At 42.9% G+C, this 20,269-nt stretch overlaps 1 protein-coding gene and 1 pseudogene across 1 annotated transcript; one reads left to right on the top strand and one right to left on the bottom strand.

Annotated features, from left to right (window-relative positions):
* The first annotated feature begins 4,397 nt into the window (after window positions 1-4,397).
* LOC115335577 lies at window positions 4,398-15,526 on the top strand (annotated as a pseudogene).
* An 836-nt stretch (window positions 15,527-16,362) lies between these two features.
* THUMPD1 (THUMP domain containing 1) lies at window positions 16,363-20,259 on the bottom strand. The gene is made up of 4 exons (XM_030001472.2): window positions 19,996-20,259; window positions 19,290-19,470; window positions 18,672-18,920; window positions 16,363-18,095 (listed from the first exon to the last, which is right to left on the bottom strand). The coding sequence occupies exons 1-4, from the start codon at window positions 20,209-20,211 to the stop codon at window positions 17,767-17,769; spliced, it is 975 nt and encodes a 324-aa protein (XP_029857332.1). The 5' UTR covers window positions 20,212-20,259; the 3' UTR covers window positions 16,363-17,766.
* Window positions 20,260-20,269: the final 10 nt, after the last annotated feature.

The raw sequence follows: 20,269 nt of genomic DNA, 5'->3' as shown, positions 1-20,269 counted from the left end.
GGAGGTTTCCTCTCTGATGTGGTCACAGACTTCTCCGTCTATACATTGGGTCAGCCATACTCACCAACATGTTAGTGCAGTTTTGTAATGATACAAAACCTGAACCTGACCAGGAAAAAAAATGAAGAAACAAACAAACAGGTGAATCAAAACGTTTCTGTTCAGTGTGTGGGCAGGAGTCCTAACTCTGCCCCACTGGCCAGGGTTTCAGGCAACCAAATAAAGCCCCTTAGTTGCTCCCTTTGAAGTCCAAGTTGTGCTCAAATTCAGTGGCGTGTGATTGTCCCACACTACTGATTTGAGGAATTACTGAGTCACCCAACAGATGAGTTCTGTTTCTCTAAAACATAACTCATTCTTTTTGTTGGGCACTGGGACTGATGGGCTGGCTGCCTGCCTGCTTCATCCTCAAAAGAGCCCGTAGCTTTTAAAATCGCAGGCTTGCCATAGAAAAGGAGCACAGCTTGGAATGAAACTGTGTCAAACTGCTAAGTATTGTTGTTATTTCTCTTTCCAGACAAGCCGGAGTTTGTTCAACAACTACCAAAGATGATCTCTGGGAAAACCCAAAGGAAGAAACTTAGGAACAAAGAGTGAGGAAGAGCTTAGCTTTGCTGCTGAGCTCCTGACCAGAAAGTGCTCATCCTGGACTGCTTTTCTGCCTTCTGGCATCCTGTTCCCTATCAGTCCTAAAAGGTGCTGGACAACCGTCTGAATAAGAGTAGAAGATACCAATTTTTGTTCTGGTGCTTTGGAGTGTTTCTAAAGCAATATATTCCCTATAATATTAAATGTATGTGGGAGAAACTGTTTTGAAAATAACGATAAAAGAGGGGAAATCAGACTTGCCTTTAGCTTTTGCCTTTATTTATGTATGTGCATTGTTATCATTGAAAGCCACAAAGTATGCAACTATGTGTCAAATATTATTTTGTGAGAATGTTTTTTAATAATTGTTGATGATCAGACTTCCAGCTTTAGCCAGTGCTGGGTCACATATAGTTTCAGGATTAAATATAATCAAGGGTTTCCTGGACTGAGTAGTTCGTTCAGACTGTGAGATATTTCTGTAACAGCAAAGCACAGTTACATGGGTACGGGTGCAGCAGAGGTTTAGATGATCCCCGTTAGGTCACATCTCACATTTCTTGTTACCCCTCTGTAGCACCTGCACTTCACACAGTGCTGCTACAGCACAGCCTGTGTACACTTTATTCTTGCTTCAAAAGAAGCAAGTTGAACTCTATGACCAAGGCTGTGTTTACTGGGAGCACAAAAACGCCAGTGAACCAAAAAAAGTCCAGGGTTATTTATGTCAAAATTTCCTGGTTCTGCTGTAAACCCACTATGCAGTACTCATGAGCACATCTGCTGTTGTACCAAGAGCCTGGGAAAATAGCAAACGTGCTGTGTAGTAAAGCTGTTGATGACCTTTCGGGACAACTAATTGAGTTATTAACTGGCAAACAAACACAAGTCCCAGGAGAGGCTGTGCCAGGAGGGTTCTGCAGGTGGATCTCACCTCTTTCATACCCTTAAGCTCTGAAATGGATATTGCTTTGCTTTCCAGCTACAAAGCACATAATTGCCTGAGGTCAAAAAAAAAGAGAAAACAAATGCACAAAATGCTGTGTCCATGTAGATTACATCTATCTAATGGATCTGAGCTTCCAGTACTGAAACCAGGGGATAGTTGAAAATTTATTTCTTCAGGATCAGACTTAGACCTCAAGTGAAAAATAAACCCCACTCTCTGGAGTATTTGCATGCTGAGAGCATTACATTTTTTTAAGGAAATAACAAAAGTGACTGAAAGGGGGTGGTTTGGGTTTTTTTATTAATCAGTCCTTTGGAGATTCATTCCACAGAGAAAGTCTTTAGGCTGCCTCCTGTCCAAAGTGGTGTACTTGAAGTAAGCAACAGACGTGCCAGAGAAGAACTGCATCACCTGCCTTGGGTGGTTCTCTACTACATTCGCATCAACAGCTGCTCTGAATTCTGCTTTCTGGGAGCAGGTAGTTACATTTTGGTAAGAAAATGAGAAACTTCTCTGGATTTCATTGCTACTACAATGAAAACCACTGGTCAACTCGTTTTTTCTATGTGTGCTGGCAGAAGGCTGCTATAGCACAGTCACTGTTTGGGGGTTGTCCTACTTCTTATTTGTCTGTTGTAGGACTTCAAGGACAAATTAGGCTGACCCATCCGTGTGTGTATTATTGCACTGAATAATAGTTTATGACATTTCCAAACAGTAGCAGCTGTGTTGCGTGTCTCAAAACGTACTTACATGGTGCAGGCAGCCAGGGGGATGTCACTAGAGCTACTGCTGCCCCTGAGTGCTCTTAGGAATTTACCCTGTTTTACCCTGGGAACAGGGCCAAATCTGGCTGCCTTGCAAACTTGTGAGCAAACTCACTCATTGATTTCAGTCTCTCCATATTGGATTGAAGATGGGCTTAATGCCCTCTCGTGTACATATGCTAGAAACACCATGTGCTCAGAATGGCTCTGTGTGTGTCTGTCTGTGTGTATTACACAGCTTGAAAGCCATTTAACAGCCACAGTAAAGTGAGGAACGGGAGAAGTCATTTGCCACATGGGGAGAGCAGACGGAAGATATTGTGCCCTGTTACAGAGGTGTGAAGTTCATCAAACCCTGACCCAAACGTTCTTGCTCTGCATCTCACTGTATGTGCTCCTGAAGTGTAAATTCAAAGAACTGAGCACTGCACTGTGTTCTTCTCCAGGTTTCACCGGGAATTTCATGTGGTTGCCATTGCCCTGTCCATTTTAATTTCTCTGCCCGAGTACGTGGGCTTCCAGCCACCTTAAGGCATAGTTATCCTTGCTTCCAATCTTGACTGAAAAATGGTAAGAGGAGAAGCAGAACCAGTTAAATAGCAGTCAGATCAGAAAAATGGGGTAATTCTCTTTTCAGATCACCGTAACATCAGTAAACACTGTCACTTCAGGCAGTCTGCTGTACGCCCTTTTTAAAAGGTGTTAAAATGAGAGACAGGTAGCCTTACTTTAGCTTTGAGTGTCTGCTTTTTCAGAATATCACTATGTGATTTACCGAACTGTGGAGGGTCATCTTCTAACAGTGAACTCCACAGCAACAGGTCAGGGGAGCTGGCTCTGCGTCCACAATAAGACACAGAAGACAGGCAGAGAGAGTTGTACATGACTTGCACAAAGACACTGATGCCAAATTGGATAGTTTACTTAGGAGTAATTTCAGAGTTTACTTTCAGTTTGCAAAAGTGACTTGAAAGCTTTCAGATACTCCTAATACATAGCAGTTCAGCAGTTTTCCTGGAAGATTGGCCATGCATTGATGCCTGCAGGGGTTCCACATGTGGGCTCTAACAGCCCGGTTCTGCCTCTCCATAGTCCATTACTTCCACGGCTGCTATCTGTGCTTATCATTTCTAGCAGCATCTCTGTTTCCTGACTCTGATCCTTAATTATACCCTTTATTGCCTCTATATAGAATCATAGAATCATTTAGGTTGGAAGAGACCTTTAAGATCATCGAGTCCAACTGTAAGCCTAACACTGCCAAGTCCACCACTAAACCATGTCCTTAAGTGCCACATCTACATGTCTTTTAAATACCTATATTTATATACAGTCTCTATATATTATATAGTCTATATGTATGCTTATGTATAGCCTTTATTTATCTAGGTCTTAGTTTAAAAATATTTTCCCCTTGCAGGGCTTAGTGCCTGCAGTAGCAATACTAGCAGACTGTACTGTGACTGCAGTAGATTCACCTGAACCAAGTGTCTCATAATTGAATAGGTGGAGTTCCTGCATCACGTTGCTGCCTTCCAGAGCATGGATTTTGTGTCTCATCCCTTTGTTACCCTGTTTCATAGCAATGACTTTGTAGTTTGAGTTTTTATTGTCCTCCTCAGAGCTGATGGCCCGTGTCTGAACTGCATGTATTTTCTCCACAGAAGCATCCGTCAGATATTACAGGTGATATTTATTGGCACCAGGCTTATGAAAATCTTCATATCTTTATCATACCAATTCTCACACTATGTTTAACTCCAGAATCTGAAAATAAAGCCCCACTGTTGCCATTTCCAATGCCATTGGTGCCATAGAGTTCTATATTAATGTATGGTGGATTATCCATTCTTCAAAGGCAGTAAACCAGAAACGCAGTCATTCATACTCAGCGCTCTTTCCATCTTCTCTCAACTTTTTCAGTGATTGCACCTTTCTTCAGAAGGTAATTTGAGAAATGAAATCTGCACTTTTGGGGGGAAATAATCCCCACCATGGAACGTGATGTGTGCTACTAATGAAGGGCTGTAACCGCTCAGAGAACTAAAGTGAGCGAGGAGGAGGCAATACTCGACAATTACTAGGCAAGGTATATGAGGAGGATTTGAAAGAAGTCTCACCTGATCACAGATAACATCTCCAGGTAATCACAAGCTATTTAAACACCCTGAGAAATTAGTTTTTATTTAGTAGGTGTTCAAATACTTAGTCTTCTCAAAAATGAAAGATGCCATCTGCAAATGTAAAAAACAACCCCAAACCAAAAAAACCATAATGCCCTGTTTTATTCCTCTTTCTTCACATGATTCTCACTTTCATGAAGGAGGGTGGACTACCAGAGGCAGTTATACTTTTCTGGTTTGTATCAAGCAGACTGAAGAAGTAGCTTCTTTCTGCAAGAACATCATCTAGGTCTGAGTCTGCAGTCGCTGGCTCAGATCTAAGGGAAAAATAAAATGGCAGCCAATGCTACAAAGATTTCACTGATTAACTGAGAGTTCTGGAATCAGGCTTTTTTTCATAACATGTTAAGGGTAGATATAAGAAGCAATATGTCATAACCAGACTATGTGAAAAAAGAAAAAGCCTCCATCTATATCTTTTAGCCTCTGAAGATGAATGTATCCTGAGCACCATGTTCCCATACATATAGCTCAAATTCACTTCCCTCTTTTGCAAAGCATTTTCAGGGTAATACACAACTACAAATGGTACTTTGTGAAACCAAATGCAACTCTATATTTATATAAAGGACAAATGCAGATGTAGCAAAAGCATTAGTCCAGTAAACAAATCAATAATAGAATGTGGAAAATTACCTCTGAGTTATTCATGATATTTTGCTATCTAATACAAGGCAAACACTGGGGAGAGGAGGGGGCACAATCTTTTCTTTGGACAAAAGGAAGGCAGAGCAAATGGTGCAATGTGGAACGTACTTCTGGTTAACGTTTATTGCTTTAGCAACAAAAGCAACAGCAAGGATGTTTATCACATCTCTTCCGTATCAGCTAAATGCACAGACCCCTCACCCCTGCTTGCTAGTGGCTACCCTGGTCTTTGAGTAGTTGTGGGTGATGGTTATATCCTGGATTCTGAGGCAAAAACCAGGAACAGAAGATGGCATCCGTACTGGAACTAAATCTGTGTTTGCCATTAATAGCCTTGTAGGGCTGGGTGAGACTGCTGTGGTGCTTAAAACATGGGAATAGTGTGTACAAGTCGTGAAAAGTTCTTGGGTTTTTTTGGTTTGGGTTTTGGGGTTGGTTTTTTTTTTTTTTTTAAACACCCAGCTGTTCACAGTTTCAAGCCCCTACTTTGGTTGGATAGAATAGGAATTGTCAGCTCCAAGGGGAATTCTCTGAGAAACCTCAGAGACAGATGAAAAAGCAGGAGACTTAGAAGGGTTACTAGAGCTCTAGCTTACCCATAAGGAGAGGTGGGATAAAATGTCATAAAGAGGTGGACTTGCTGCTCTGTATACATCTGTTCCATCTGGAGCCAACAGCTCATCTGGGAATGTGCACATCATAATACTATTATTGATTTTTCTGTCTCTTGTAGGAGGGAAATAATCATTAAAAAATAGTTCTGATGGTTATCGTCTTCAAAAGCCCCCATATATCTGCTTTTGTGCCATGAAGATTTTACTTGAATTTCAAGTGTTGCAGTCCCCACGGAGCATCCAGACACTCCGCAGATTATTCCACCAGTATCACAAGACTTTTTCACCTTTGAATTTCTCAGATTATGAAGCTATCAGTTGTTGTGAACAGGAAGTACCCGAGTACTTTAATTTTGCAAGTGATGTGCTGGACAAATGGTCTCAAATAGAAAAGGTAGCATTTCTGACCCTGTAGATTCAGTATTTTTAGTGAAACTGTGCCCCTATCCCCAAAGTCAAATCTAAAACTATCACTGGCTTCAGTGAGACCGGAATTTCCTCCCTTATTTCTATTTTAACATCATCTCACATTGCAGAGAAAGGAGAAGCAATTTGCTTCAGCATCAGAGGGGACGTGGTGCTTTGTCTCTGTGATTCTCATTCAGTGAGGGCAGTGTGCGCAGTGCTGGGTTCAAAAAAGCCTCTAAGTAATTTATGAGCATTGCAAATCAGGTAGATACACACACCAACTTATACGTGCCTTGGAAGAGGGCTCTTTTAAACAAAACACGCTTATATCCCTGCCCTAGAATATGTAACACTATCAGATTCCACTGCCTGGAGCATTCCAAAATCTCTGTAAGGAACTACAGGAGTCTCAGAAGTAAGCGGCATGCTATTTACCCTTGCGTTGTGTATAGGAATGAAAGGGACCATCAAATCCAGCTCTGTGAAGAATAAATGGAAAAGGAGATGAAATTAAATGGAGCTTTGAAGAGCTGGGTTTCCTGTCCCCAGAAGTGGCCAATGTGCTCTCTGGGCCACGCAATCTGCAAAGAAGAGACCAAGTTTTAGTGATTCTACCCCGAATCCCAGAGTGATGGCTGCTGAACATGGCTTGTATGCAAACAGGTGACTTGCATCATTCTTAATGGTCTGTAGATTGTTTGTTACCTTCTATGCCAAAAGTTGGTTAGCAATTCATTTAACAATTACATTTCTTATTTGACTTTGTAGCTTGAACATTTGACAATCAAAGGGGCTGACAGGGGTAGTCTCTTATGACTGTTGGAATTAGCTTCACCATTTTTCTTTAATTTTCTGTGGCTTGTGTTGATTGGGTTAAATCAATTTGGTTGTGTTAAATCAATTTGATTTAACTTCAACAGACTTAAGTTAAAGCTGCAAGTGTTTGCTGCCCCAAAGTTACACTTTCTACTTACATTGTGCCTGGAGCAAAGGATCTCACAGAAACAGAAGCTGTTTTGTACTGCACGTCTGCATTCACGTTCAGGTGTGTGGGACTTGTTTTACCTTCTCATTTCTGCATTGAATAGTGCTGGTATTCAACAAATCAGGAGAAGCTATAAACTGATCAGGACTGAAAGTGAAAAATACCCAATAAATTTACAATTTTATTGCACTTTTGGATGTTATCATCATCCAAGGGACAACATAACTGACAGCACAAGACATTTGCTATAGATTGCTGGCTTGCAAGAATAGGTGTATTATTACAACTGATGTGCTTGCTCCTGTGGTGGACCCAGTTGCATCCAAATGCCAGTTTCTGAAAACGAAGCTTACTGTATCTGAAAGCAGCAGGGCTGAGCTTCAGTGATTTGCTTAAGTAAGCACCTTCTACTTTAACTCCATCATAGTTATCTCGAGTAGATTTCTGATGTTTAAACACAGTTGTGCACTTGTGTCTCATTAATGAACTAGATACCTTTGAGGGGGTGGGAGAGAAGGCAATTTAGTCTCTTTTCTATGAAGAATAGCCAAATTGCTAATTAAAAAATAAGTACAGTCTTATTATGTCTAGGTTTGTTATATATGACTATGAAATAATATGGAAAAAATGGACAGGAAAGCCTCTTTTATTGACAGCTGTGGCCTATTTACATTCTAAAGCTCCAAGAAAAATATTCTGTACAAATTATTCCAATCCATATTCCTAAAACTTGATGATAAAAAGGCTAATGTGAGTAGCTTTTCACTATGAAAGGCTAAAAAAGGGCACTGCAAAATGAACCTAATATGTTTAGGAATCCACCTGCCTCACTGCTGAAAAGCAGCTACTAAAATGGCACCCAACAGCCAGCTCTTCACCGCAGCGCATGGGACTGTGCAAGGAGAGGCGAGGCAGAGTGGGGAAGGGAAGCAAATACCCTGCTGCAATCTGCTCAAGGCCCTAGGTGTGATTTTACCAGCTGGTATTTTGTTAAAAGCACCTTTTTAGCTAAAACCATTCTTTCGAGGTGGGATCCACGCTCCTCAGTCACTTGAGGAGCTTTATAAGATGTACCATGTGTTCTCACAACCACAGGTGTCTGAACTAGCATTACCTGTGCAGCTCACTGTACAGTCTCCCTGTATTTCCATCTGCTCCTTCAAACAATTGCCCACTTCAGTGTCACTAAACTGGAAGACAGAGGAAGCGGTAACGCTGCATTCTCAAACCTCCTAGAGCTACTAAAACATTGTCAAGTCGATTTGATGAATCCTCTTTCATGCTGGGCTAATTTTCCATGGCTCAGTTCCACGGCAGAGGGCAAAATTGATTTGATAAAACCTTATACCGCCTGGAACCGTGTCATTCCTGCAGAGGCCGTCCCTGGCGGTCAGGCAGGTAGGCTGTCTGGTTTCCCCGGATGACTGCCTTGCAAAGCGCTGGCTGTCTGGCTCCAGGGTTGCTCGGCTGTCGGGCTCCCCGTCTTCCCAGAGCGCTGGGCCGCTGTCCTGCCTGGCTCCCCGTCCCACCGGGTGGGTGGCAGCCTGCCTACCTAGCGGGCTAATTGCCCACACTCCCCAGCTGCCCGCGGCCTCGGCTGCCTCAGCTGACGGCGAAGCCGGCCGGGAGGCTGCGGGGCTCCGGAGTGAGGTCCCCGCGGCAGCCAGCGCAGGGAGACGGCTGGCGGGGGGACACAGGCTTCCCCTGCCCCACCTTGCAGGCATGGGCAATGTTTGCGTGCCAAGCAAAACCCTTTTTGAACATTGGTCCTGGCAGAGAAAAACGGTTTTGCTTTCTCATCCTAGTAAGAGAGGAGAAATATTTCCCTGTCATGTGCCAGACGACCAAGAGTTTGAGCCTCCCCATACTTCCCAAACGTGACGAGGATAATTAACTAGTGGGACCACCTACCAAAAGAAATAGTGGGTCCTCACTCAGCTAATCCCATTAAGGCTGGAAGATACGCTTTCTGGAGGGCACTTTGGTCAAACGCAAGATGCTGGGCCTTTTGGTGGTTGTTGAAGAGGCAAATAAAAGAGAGCCAGTCGGCATTTTTACTCTGGAGAAGGTGGACAGGAAGAATAGCTGACGAGCAAGATCAGCAACACTTTTAATACAGAACTAGCAGTGCAAGAGTGAGGAGATCTTAGTAGTTTCTCATCCCTCACATCTCACTATACAAACAGTCCTGCATATATTGGGCACAAAGAATCCAACCTAAGTGCGCTGAATAACACCAGCCACTGTTTCATATAACCTTTCGGGTTTTTTTAAGGGCTGCCCCTGCTGTCCATAACTGCGTGAAGACAAAAAACCAGGATCCAATGGCAATCTATTTTACCAGTGGCGGCACAGGCTCTCCCAAAATGGTTGAATGTTCCCATGGAAGCTTTGGTCTGGCATTTTTTTCTCTGTGGAAGGTAAAGTATTCAGCTAATTACAGCTTTACAGCTCTGAAATGTGAAGCACACAGAAGAGGTTTTGTATGTGACGAAATTATGATAGATGATGAGGCTCCCACAATACTGTACGTGCCATTTGTTTTGGTCTCCTCAGCTGAATTGTACCCAGGAAGCAAGGATCGTGTTCGATGTGGTATGTGGCTCCATTTTAGAAACTGCTTGCCTGTTAATCCAGGCTAAATAATGAGTTAGGATACCGTTTGATTTTCTTTATCTTTGCCATCAGTATAAAGGCTAGGCAAAAGGCATTTATTTGAGCTCTTGAGTTTCGAATCAAATTTACCATGCCTTTCTAAGCAAAAAAAAACCCAAACCAAAACAAAAAGACCCTCCCATTGTTAATTTCCACTTGCAGACTCCCTTACATTGGCCAACTTTGTCTTCAACAGATGTTGGATGAATTTGATTCCCTCAGATGTGATGCGGAACATGTCAGACACTGCTTGGCTAAAGGCAGCTATTGGGAGTGGGTTTGGTCTGTGGTTCCAGGGCACGTGTTTTTGTACATGCCATGCCACAGTTTGATCTAAGAGCAATCTTAAATGTAAGAACACCATGCTCACAACGAACAGTTACTCATATTTCATGTTGTTTTCCAGGCAGGCCACAAAACTAAGCTGCTTAGGTTTATGGGATTAGCTGTTTTAAGATGGCATAACCACAAGGTGATTTTTCTTTGAAAAGGAATATAATACAGGAAGGATTTTGCAGCATGACTCTTGGGCACAGGATATTACCAGCTGCTTCCGATCAGTAGGAGTTACTGGTATTACTTAAAGCTCTCTCCTACTGTATTTCACTATTGAAATGATAAATGAGCTGAATTATATGTAAATTAATACTTTAATTACACTGCTGTGACCCTTAAGAAAGGCAAGTCAGTACTGGAAAACACTGAAGCTTTGAGATTGGCTTGTTCTTAAAAGAAATTATTTTCAAGCTTCTCAAGCCACTCTTGAGTTTTAATCTACTAAAAAGGGAAGAGTGCTGTTCCCAAATGGCTCAAAGCACCTATGTGGAAAAGTGTACGTTCCTAACGTGGGGGTTATGTGGGGATTTTAATCCCATTTCATTTCCTTTCTAAAATGGTAGTTGCTGCTTTGGTTTTCTTTTTTGTATAAATGTCTTGGCCTTGCAAACATCCACCTGCAGTGTGCATGGGGTTTGCCATCACTCCACAAAATGAAGTTTGATAGTAGAGGCTGCTTTACCCATGGTGTGGCTGGATTGAAGGCTGGTGGAAGAGAGGTCTTCCCCTTACTTTTATTTATTGCTACCTGTCCCTCTCTCTGAGCAATTTTCACTGAAGGCAGAAGTGAGGTTAAAAACAAAAAAAGTAAGGCTTAGCTCTACCTGAGTGACTGTGAATCATCTATCTCCTGGTGTTACGGATGAGAAATAAAGGTGTGTCAGAAAATAAAGGCTAAGCTGAGATCTTTATTTTTCTAGCAAGGCACTCATGTCCTGTGTTCTGTCCCAGGTAAAGAAAGATATATAAATTTGCCAGTCCAAAACAACCTTTTAATAACAACATGACTAGCAACTCACCCAGAGGTCATGAAGACTTGGCTCTGCACAACAGACCCTTTGTCAGGATAGCTGAGGGAATTGCAGCATGTCTAAAGATTTGCGACAATCCATTTTAGAAAGTGTGGGGCTAGATAAAAGACTGACACAAGCAAAATGTTCAAAAGAAACCTGTAATTTTAGGTGCCTCCATTTTGAGGTGCCTGACTTTGTCCTAGAGTGAGATGTGTGGGCTTTACTGAAGTCCTCTGCAAAACTTACATTGCACCTCCAGGGCCAGGGTTTCATACCAAGGCATGGTACTTGTGCTTCAGGTGAGCATCAGGACAAATTAGGTACACCAGTGATTTACCACAGTCCATGCATCAGCTGATGTTTGGGGCACTGTAACACTTTTCCTGAATACTGACAGTGACAGCAATTATTTTGCTTTCCGTGTAAGTGAGGTTACAATCAGGTCTTGTAATTTGTGCCCTAGTATGGATTAAAAAGGAATAGTTAGCAGCAAGCTTTTTCCCAAAACAATATTGTTTAACCCTTTTTTTTTTTTCTTTAATTTGTCAGACCTTGTGCAGATATCCAGTGACCACTCTGTGCAGCACCCCAACTGCCTACCACATGCTGGTACAGCGTGACCTCACCAGGTACCGCGCGTCTGTTAACAAGTGACTGTGCCGTGTCTGTTCAAGCTATTGCCTGGTTCTTTAACAGTCACTTCTATGGGTCCTCATAGCCACTTAAACTCTCAGAGGGGTGGAAATTCTGTGTTGGAGGGGGGGCTGTGAGGAGGCAGAGCCTTTTCCTTAGCACTGCAGAGAGTGACGAAATCCACCCCTCAGGTGCCTCCAACCCAGAGCAGATTTTGCCCTGAGGCGTTACAGACAGTAAATAGAGGCCAGTATTCATCCTTGAAGGCACACGTGTGGCTGCACTGCCATCACTGCTGTGCATCTTTGCAGCTCACCACTTCGGCAGTCCCTTTCCAGCCCCACTCCAACTGGAGCTCTAGGCTTTCTCTCAACCCTAACCCTAACTCAAAGAGTGTCCGGTGTATCCTGAAGTCATGGGGTTGGACATATGGATGTCAGGGAGAGCAGAATTTGTCCCTTTCTGTCCTCTGATACTCAGCAATGTCTTCTGTCTATGAAGGTATGCAGTCAAGACACTGAAGCACTGTTTGACCAGAGGGGAACCACTCAACCTAGAAGTGATAGCACAGTGGAAAAGCCGAACAGGACGATCATAAAGGCTACGGCCAAACCGAAATTGTACGTTCAGATTTTCTGTAAAGGGCTACAACTCAACTGTCACTTAGGGGACTTAGATATCGCACTCCTCTTGGTAAATATGGAACTCAGCCATATATATTTGACTAAAAAGAAAAATGGCATTAGAATACGTGGCAATTGCCTACAAGAGGGTTTATTGTTTTGCTTAGAATTATGGCTTGTTTATGATACTGCTTCTAAGACTACTTAAGCTGTAATGTATCTTGAACTTTAGAGTGCAAGACTCTCAGTGAAGTTCACAAATGTTTTGGCTTGCATAGATGGAAGATTTAGATTTTATGCTAGCTCAACAGTGGGCATAGTACAAGAACAGGAATGGCCTCAGGAATGTCCATGAAAAATACCTGGGCTGGTTGTCTTTTCCAACAGGCAATGATACATGCAGATATGAAAGGAATGAAAGTTAAGCCAGGTTCCTTGGGAAAGGCAGCTCCCCCCTACGATGTTCAGGTGCAGTGGTCCCCTTTTCTGTTTGCTGTTGATTTCATAGGAAGTAAAACACAAGAGAGTACAACATACTGTACAAGTTTCGGTACCATACAGTGGTATTCAGGGCAGGCTGACGTTTTTGGTTGACCTGTTGGCTGATGGTTAGTTTTAGAACACGGCTCTCTTAAAATGGGAAGTTATAATCACCCATTTGCCTTTCCTATTGCAGATTATAGATGAAAATGATGGTGTTCTGCCTCCTGGGAAAGGAGGAGACATTGCTATCAAAATGGATGCCAAGCGGCCATTTACTTTTTTCACTCAGTACCTGGTAAGCCAAAAGTGAATTTGCGGAAAGCCAGTTCATGCCTGCAGTGTGGTATGTAATTATACCAACAGGAGCAGGTGCAACGCTGAAGAGCTGTGCCTCTTCTTGACTTGACGGTGTTCCAACTTACAAAATTTCCATTCTCTCCCCCATTCTTCTGCAGACCTACTGTCTGATCTTCAGTTCCGTATCTGCCCTTGTGGTAAATTTGCCCCTCTGGAAGAAGCACAAGCTCTTTGTCGTGGTTTAACCCCAGCCAGCAACTAAGCACCATGCAGCTGCTCACTCACTGCCCCCCCACCCAGTGGGATGGGGGAGAAAATCAGGAAGAGAAGTAAAACTCCTGGGTTGAGATAAGAACGGTTTAACAGAACAGAAGAAACTAATAATGATAATGATAACACTAATAAAATGACAACAGTAATGATAAAAGGATTGGAATGTACAAATGATGCGCAGTGCAATTGCTCACCACCTGCTGATCAACACCCAGTTAGTCCCTGAGCGGTGATTCCCCCCCGTCCCCACTCCCCCCAGTTTATATACTGGGCATGACATCACATGCTGTGGAATACCCCTTCGGCCAGTTTGGGTCAGCTGCCCTGGCTGTGTCCTGTGCCAGCTTCTTGTGCCCCTCCAGCTTTCTCACTGGCTGGGCTTGAGAAGCTGAAAAATCCTTGACTTTAGACTAAACTCTACTGAGCAACAACTGAAAACATCAGTGTTATCAACATTCTTCCCATACTGAACTCAAAACATAGCACTGTACCAGCTACTAGGAAGACAATTAACTCTATCCCAGCTGAAACCAGGACACTCTTACATTCAGAAACAAGCAATGAAAGATACTATGGGTAGTGTCCAAAGACGAGGCAAAAGTCATCTCTAAGCTTAAGGCTTCTCAATATTTACAATATTTAATTGTTGCTTATTCAACAGGATGATCCAGTGAAAACTGCTTTCACAATCCGTGGGAACTTCTATATCACTGGAGACATAGGGAGCATGGATGAGGATGGATATATATGGTTTATGGGGAGATCTGATGATGTCATCATCGCCTCTGAGTTTGGGTATTTCAGTTAAAATGCCAAGAAATGTCTAAAAAATAACTATACCTCTCACCTACTCAGCATTTAATTTCTCTCTTCTAGGTATTGTATCGGACCATTTGAAATAGACAGTGCCCTGTCATTGAGTCAGCTGTTGTCAGCAGCCCAAATCCCAACAGAGGGTAGGTAATTAGTGGTCACTCTCCTATTCATAAAATGCTTTGTGTGACAGACTCAACTTTCACTGAATTCATAAGACTTAATGTAGCTATACAAACTTTTCCATCACTTACCTGAGGGGAGCAGTAGTTTGTGTATCCTGTATTCCTTTTTTTTAAATGAAAATATAATCCTTAGTTTCCTAAAGAACATGATGGTGAATGTGAAGGTGTCTCTGGTAAGAATTGATGTATACTTTGACCCACCACCTGGAGAATTATATTCTTTACTTTAACAACATATGTTTACAGAAAAGGCCCTGGCACGTAAGAACTTTAAAACAGTCCTTTAAAGAACTCTTACAAATTTGGAAGCAGAATTTTAAACTTTGATCATGTATTACTTAGGACCTTTACTAATGTAAGGCAGAAACAGTCTTTTGTCCTAATTTTAGATTTGCTTACACAAAAGCAAATTTTGCTCTACTGCGCAGGTGTGACACAGCAAGCTTGTATTGCAGGCAATACTCACTCATTCTCAATTGCCTCATTTGTTAGGTTGCTCTAGCTTAATCAATGTTGTATTTTTTATTTTCCCTTTGTAGGTGGTAAAAGCTTTTGTGGTCTTGTCTCCTTCCTTTAAGTCACAAGATCCAAAGAAACTGGCCTGTGAATTGCAAGATTGTCAAGAAAGTCACTGCTCCATACAAGTACTCCAGAAAGGCAAGTAAACACTAGTATATTAAAAAAAAACAAACCCGAACACCTATTTTAACCATGGAGAGGCTAAAACCACAAGGTTAGACTCAGTTCAAACGCAGTAACAAACAAAAAAAGCCCAAACATGTGCTGTGCAAGAAAAATGTCAAGTATTAATTTAAAGATTATTTTGGAAAATAGTAGCTACAACACTATCTAAAAGCAAATTAGTTATTTATTTCCCCAGTCACCAAATTCTTATTTAAATTAAGTAGGATGGAGACCTATGCTGTTCTGAAAGAAAGTTTATAAATAAAATTTGCTCATCTTACTTTTCTCCTCTTTTGAATCAGACTGAATTTGTCCAGCAGCTGCCAAAGACAATTGCCAGGAAAATCAGATGGAATGAACTGAGGAACAAGGAGTGGGGACAGATTTAGTTTTGATAAGCAATCTAAAAAAGCCTATCCCTATCAGTTTCATTCATAATGGAGCTTTTCTGTTACAACTACAGGCACCAACATAGGATTATATTTCACCCATTAGGCAGTGACTGTGTAATAATGAACAAGGTTTAAAAACTCCAACTGTTTGGTTTTTAAATGCTTGTGTTCTTGCTTAAAAAAAAATCAATCAAACACACCTTCCAGCCACTAGCACTTTTCAGAATTACAGTAAAAGTAGAAGTGATTACCAGGTGAAGGAGCAGTGTGTTCATTTTAACTCAAAAGAGGCTTATTAATAAAGAAATCGTGATAGTATATAATGAAGTTCCCAGAAATGGCCACAGATCTTGCATGCATCCAAATTAAGCTCGCTGCTTGTACGAATCTTGAAAGCCTCAAGATTTAGGAATTACTGAACATTCATTGTTAACACATTAAGTGCAAATTATGAAAAACCAGAAGTAAAAGAACGTGGACATCTTTAAGACTGCAGCATAGGCAGCATCTAAATGTCAGACACAGGCCTGACAAATGGATGGTAGCTATTCAGCAGTTTCTTCTGAAGAACTGTAGGTCCTGTAGGCACACAGATGAGTGAGAGAGAGAAGGAAAACAAACCACAAACTATCCCTGAGTCTATCTTTGTCCTTAGTAAGATAAGCAAGTAGGCTGCCTTGAATCGTGATCACCGACATCAGCCACCAATAAACATTCACAGTTGGCCTTCGGGGTCTGGTCTCATATAGTTCTTTCCTATGTGTGACCTAGACATTGCTGGCTTTAATCCACACGCAAAAAGCTTTAAAAGTTAAAGAAAACACCAATGGAGCTAAGAAAGCAGAGTTTTAATAAACAGGTGGTAAAAGTCATTTTAATTTTCCAACTTCTAAAACAATTTTGAGAAGAGGAAAATATAAATTAAACACTATTGAGAGACTTGACACATCCTTTTCATTAAACCACGACAAGTAACAAGTGGTGTTCTTCAAGATGAGTCTTTTCCCATTAGCAACCCACAGATTTTATGCTAGAAATGAAATACCAAAGCTAGACAGTTGTACAGGAAGCATCCTCAAAACTCTACTGGAAAGCAGGTTATAGCTGCACTGGTTTTGGTTGTTTTTTTTAAAAGTCACTGGGATATCAAAAGAGCTGCTGTAACAGACAGACAATAGAAAGACTCACTAACATTACTTTCAATCTGAAACAAAATTAATACTGTAAAGCTAAAACTGTACCAAAAATTAAACTTAATTCCCCTTATCCAGTAGAGCATAATGGAGAGCTTCTTTCATAAGAAGTTTCCAAGCAGTATTTAAATTCAAATTTTGAGATCTAAAAAACAAAAAATAAAAACAACAAAAAGACTTTATAAAACCACCAAAGGATTAAGTCTTTGGAGAGAGCAGCAAAAGGCTATTTGAAGGAAATTACTCAAAAGGATTCTGTTCAGTGACTACAGCATTTTCTATAAACCCATAACTGCTGTATACACAGCTAATGTAAACACACATATAGTTTTTGCTAAAACCATCTGCAATGCCTGCACTGTACTTCTACTGTTCTAGAACAGTCAAACCTATTACTCTAAATCATCTCATAGTATTCAAGTAATTTGATCATAGCAGTTCTTACCATTCATTTTCAAGACTTAGCATATCCTTGTAGAGCGATGTGTGTGTATATATATATAATCATCCATCATACAGGAGATGATCAGGTTTAGCTCATTCGGTTGTTCACACAGAAAAATGTATCTGAGTTCTGCAGTCACACAAGTTCTCATATCACTTCCTTAAAAACCCTCTGCAATCAACTGTCTTTTTTTCAGATCTCTCACTTCTGTCAGTACTTCCTGACAGAGCTGATTCTGCACTGCCTTTTGGATTCTGTAGCCATCAGATATAACAAAGCAGAGTCAGTATATGTCAGGATGGCCACATTTACATATGCATGCACAGACTCCTGCTTTTTGTACTAGGTAAAGGCAATGCAGAACAAAGCCGTAGAAGAATGACAGCAAGCTTCACCAGAAAGGTGAAGAACTCTTGAGCACTCTTACATCTGCTGTAACGTCAGCTCCACCTACAATGAGCATTAAAATTCTTACACGTGGATTTTAAAAACAAGATTTCAAAACAAAACCCACTCTCCTCTTTAAAACATCCTTTCAGAACCCTAGGGCAACTTTAATAGGTTTCGATTGTGTTTACCTTTCCCTTCTACCACATTTTCTACACCGTCAGTGCATTGTTCCCCTTGGGCTCAGCTTCTGTTTCACCTTGATTCTTGTTCTCTTGTTTTACTTCTTCTGAGCTCTTCTCCTCCTCCTCGGTTTCTGGTTTTACTACCTTCGAGTTCTGTTCTTCTGTCAGACTTGATGGGTTTTGTAGTGCGTCTTCTTTGTTGCTCTTCACCACCTCCTGTAGATTGTATTTTCTGAACAGAACATAGTCTCTCACCACACTCAAGCAACAGACATTTTTTATTATTTCCACCACAATTGTGTATTGTGGGTTATTAAGATCAACTTTGTTTTCTGGATTGAGGCTGCCCACAATTCCTGTAAAACAAGATGTAGTTTAAAAGATGCTGGAAAAACTTTTTCAGAGCATAAGCATCCCCTATTGAAAGGACAGAGAGAAGGCAACATCCCCCTTAGTTGTAACGAATTACTCATTTTTGTAATTGCTTAAAATAGCAGAGCAGAGCAGGACTCTTGGATTATACCACCAACAGGACTGAACTAACTGAAAAACTATCCCACAGCAATTACCAAGAAACAAAGTACTTGAGTAAGGTGGAGCTATTTTATGGAAATAGTAACACATTATTTCAATATAGCATGCACAGAGGAAGCCTGACAGCAGTAATTTCAAACCACATATAACTGGCACTCCAAATTATATTCAACACTGTACTCTCTTCTGCTTGTTGTCTCTCAAGACATCACCAACAAGGAATACTGATGTCAAGCTTTTTTAAGTCTTCAAGAAGCTTTTGTAATTCAACATACAGATTTTAAGCAACAAATATGTACGCCCATTAAGACCACTTTCAATAATCTGACGTATGTTACACATGCAGTTGTGGGCTGCTTCTATACTTGTTCTTAGTTTTGTGTGAAATACATACATACCTGCCAACTCCTTAATTACTTCTTCCCTACTCATATGACTGTTATTACGAGCTTTGTAAACAATCTGAAAAGTACCCTTATTAGGGGCTTTAAACCAAGGCTCAAAAAACGTTTCCGTGTATTTTTTCATATCCTCCATAAAAGCCTTGCAGGTTCCAGAAATGGGTAGCATGCGCAGAATAACTCTTGTTTTCTTCTTTTTAGTGGCATGCATATCCTTTAGTATATGGTGCACCAGGTTCTCAGGTTCTACAAGAAAAACAGCTAGGTATGAGAAACAAATTGAAGGCGTTTTCCCACCTCTTCCCCCCCTCTAAATAATAAGCTGGGGAAATGCATGCTTGGCTGCACTGCTGTCAGCCTCCAATCCTTTTCTGTAAAGAGTTGTTTTACTATACCAGAATTGGATAATCAAAGATTATTTTGTCAAAGCAGATTCCTCTACCTTTAGCGACTGTGCTAATGACGAAATTCAGTGGCAACACCAAAGGGAATGGGAAACCCTGTATTTGTTTTGTATACACGAGTTTCTTGGAAGTCACGCTCTGTGGCCTGTTACTAGCCCTGTTTAGAGCAGTTTAACCCCACAGCATTACGCAGCATCAGTTGATATCCCACCTATGCCCTGGGTTCTGATGAAGACCACGTTGTTGGCACCACTCTCCACCGACTGGAACCGCCGCAGCTTCTGCTCCGTCGAGGCACGGATCTGGCCGACCTCCTTCTTCAGGGCAGCCTCAACGTCGTCCTCATCCTCCTCCCTCTCGCTTCCAGACAGCCGCTCCTCGTGATCTGAAAACTTCACACCGGGCACGTCTCTTGTTTGGTGAGTACCGAGCAACGGCGCCCACAACTTAAAAACCGCCCGCAAGACACCACCGCGCCCAGGGGCCTGGAGGCGACGGGCACGGGCCTCTTCTCCCGCCCACCCGAGGGGCTGCGCTGGGGTTTGCGTACAGAAACCGGCATTTTCGTGCGTGTGGAGAACGCGAGCGGGTTTTTTTAACACACGGAAAGGCAGAAGAGGCCTCGCGGCGCTGCCCTCCCCGCCCCGCCGGCGTTAGCGCTGCCAGTCTGCGGGGAGGCAGGACCCGAGGGGGACGGCCGACACCGCGCGGGGCCGCGCTCCCCGGCCTCGGGGCCGCGCTCCCCGGCCTCCGGGCCGCGCTCCCTCGCCTCGGGGCCGCGCTCCCCGGCCTCGGGGCCGCGCTCCCCGGCCTCGGGGCCGCGCTCCCCGGCCTCCGGGCCGCGCTCCCTCGCCTCAGGGCCGCCTCCCGCCCAGCACCGAGCGAGCGACCGGCCGGCCGGGCCCGCCCGCACGCACCTGCTCGGGCCCGTAGAGCAGGTCCCCGTACTCGCCGAGGAGGCTGTAGGCCTCCCCCACGCACTTGCGCTCGTTCATGTTGCAGGTGATGAGGATGCCGCGCATGCCGGCCTCCAGCTGCCGCCCGCCGCCGCGGGGCCGCTTGGCGCGCCCCGCCGCCGCCGCGAAGTGCCCCTTGGGCCGCCGCTTCCGCGCCGCCGGCTCCGCCGCGGCCATCGGCTGCCACCCGCCGCCGCCCGCCGCGATGGCGTCGCCGCCGCGCCCGCCCCCTCGG

This window comes from Aquila chrysaetos, chromosome 25 (genome assembly GCF_900496995.4).
Source record: "Aquila chrysaetos chrysaetos chromosome 25, bAquChr1.4, whole genome shotgun sequence".
Classification (NCBI taxonomy): domain Eukaryota; kingdom Metazoa; phylum Chordata; class Aves; order Accipitriformes; family Accipitridae; genus Aquila; species Aquila chrysaetos.
The sequence above is the reverse complement of the archived record's forward strand: the minus strand, read 5'-3'. Positions and strand labels throughout refer to the sequence as shown.

Bases quoted from the DNA above. Each gene is read 5' to 3' on its own strand.
- THUMPD1 (XM_030001472.2), bottom strand. From the start codon at position 20,211: ATGGCCGCGGCGGAGCCGGCGGCGCGGAAGCGGCGGCCCAAGGGGCAC. The intron at 19,471-19,995 runs GTGCGTGCGGGC...CCCGGTGTGAAG, and splicing joins TGCTCTACGGGCCCGAGCAG to TTTTCAGATCACGAGGAGCG. The intron at 18,921-19,289 runs GTGGGATATCAA...TTTTTCTTGTAG, and splicing joins CATCAGAACCCAGGGCATAG to AACCTGAGAACCTGGTGCAC.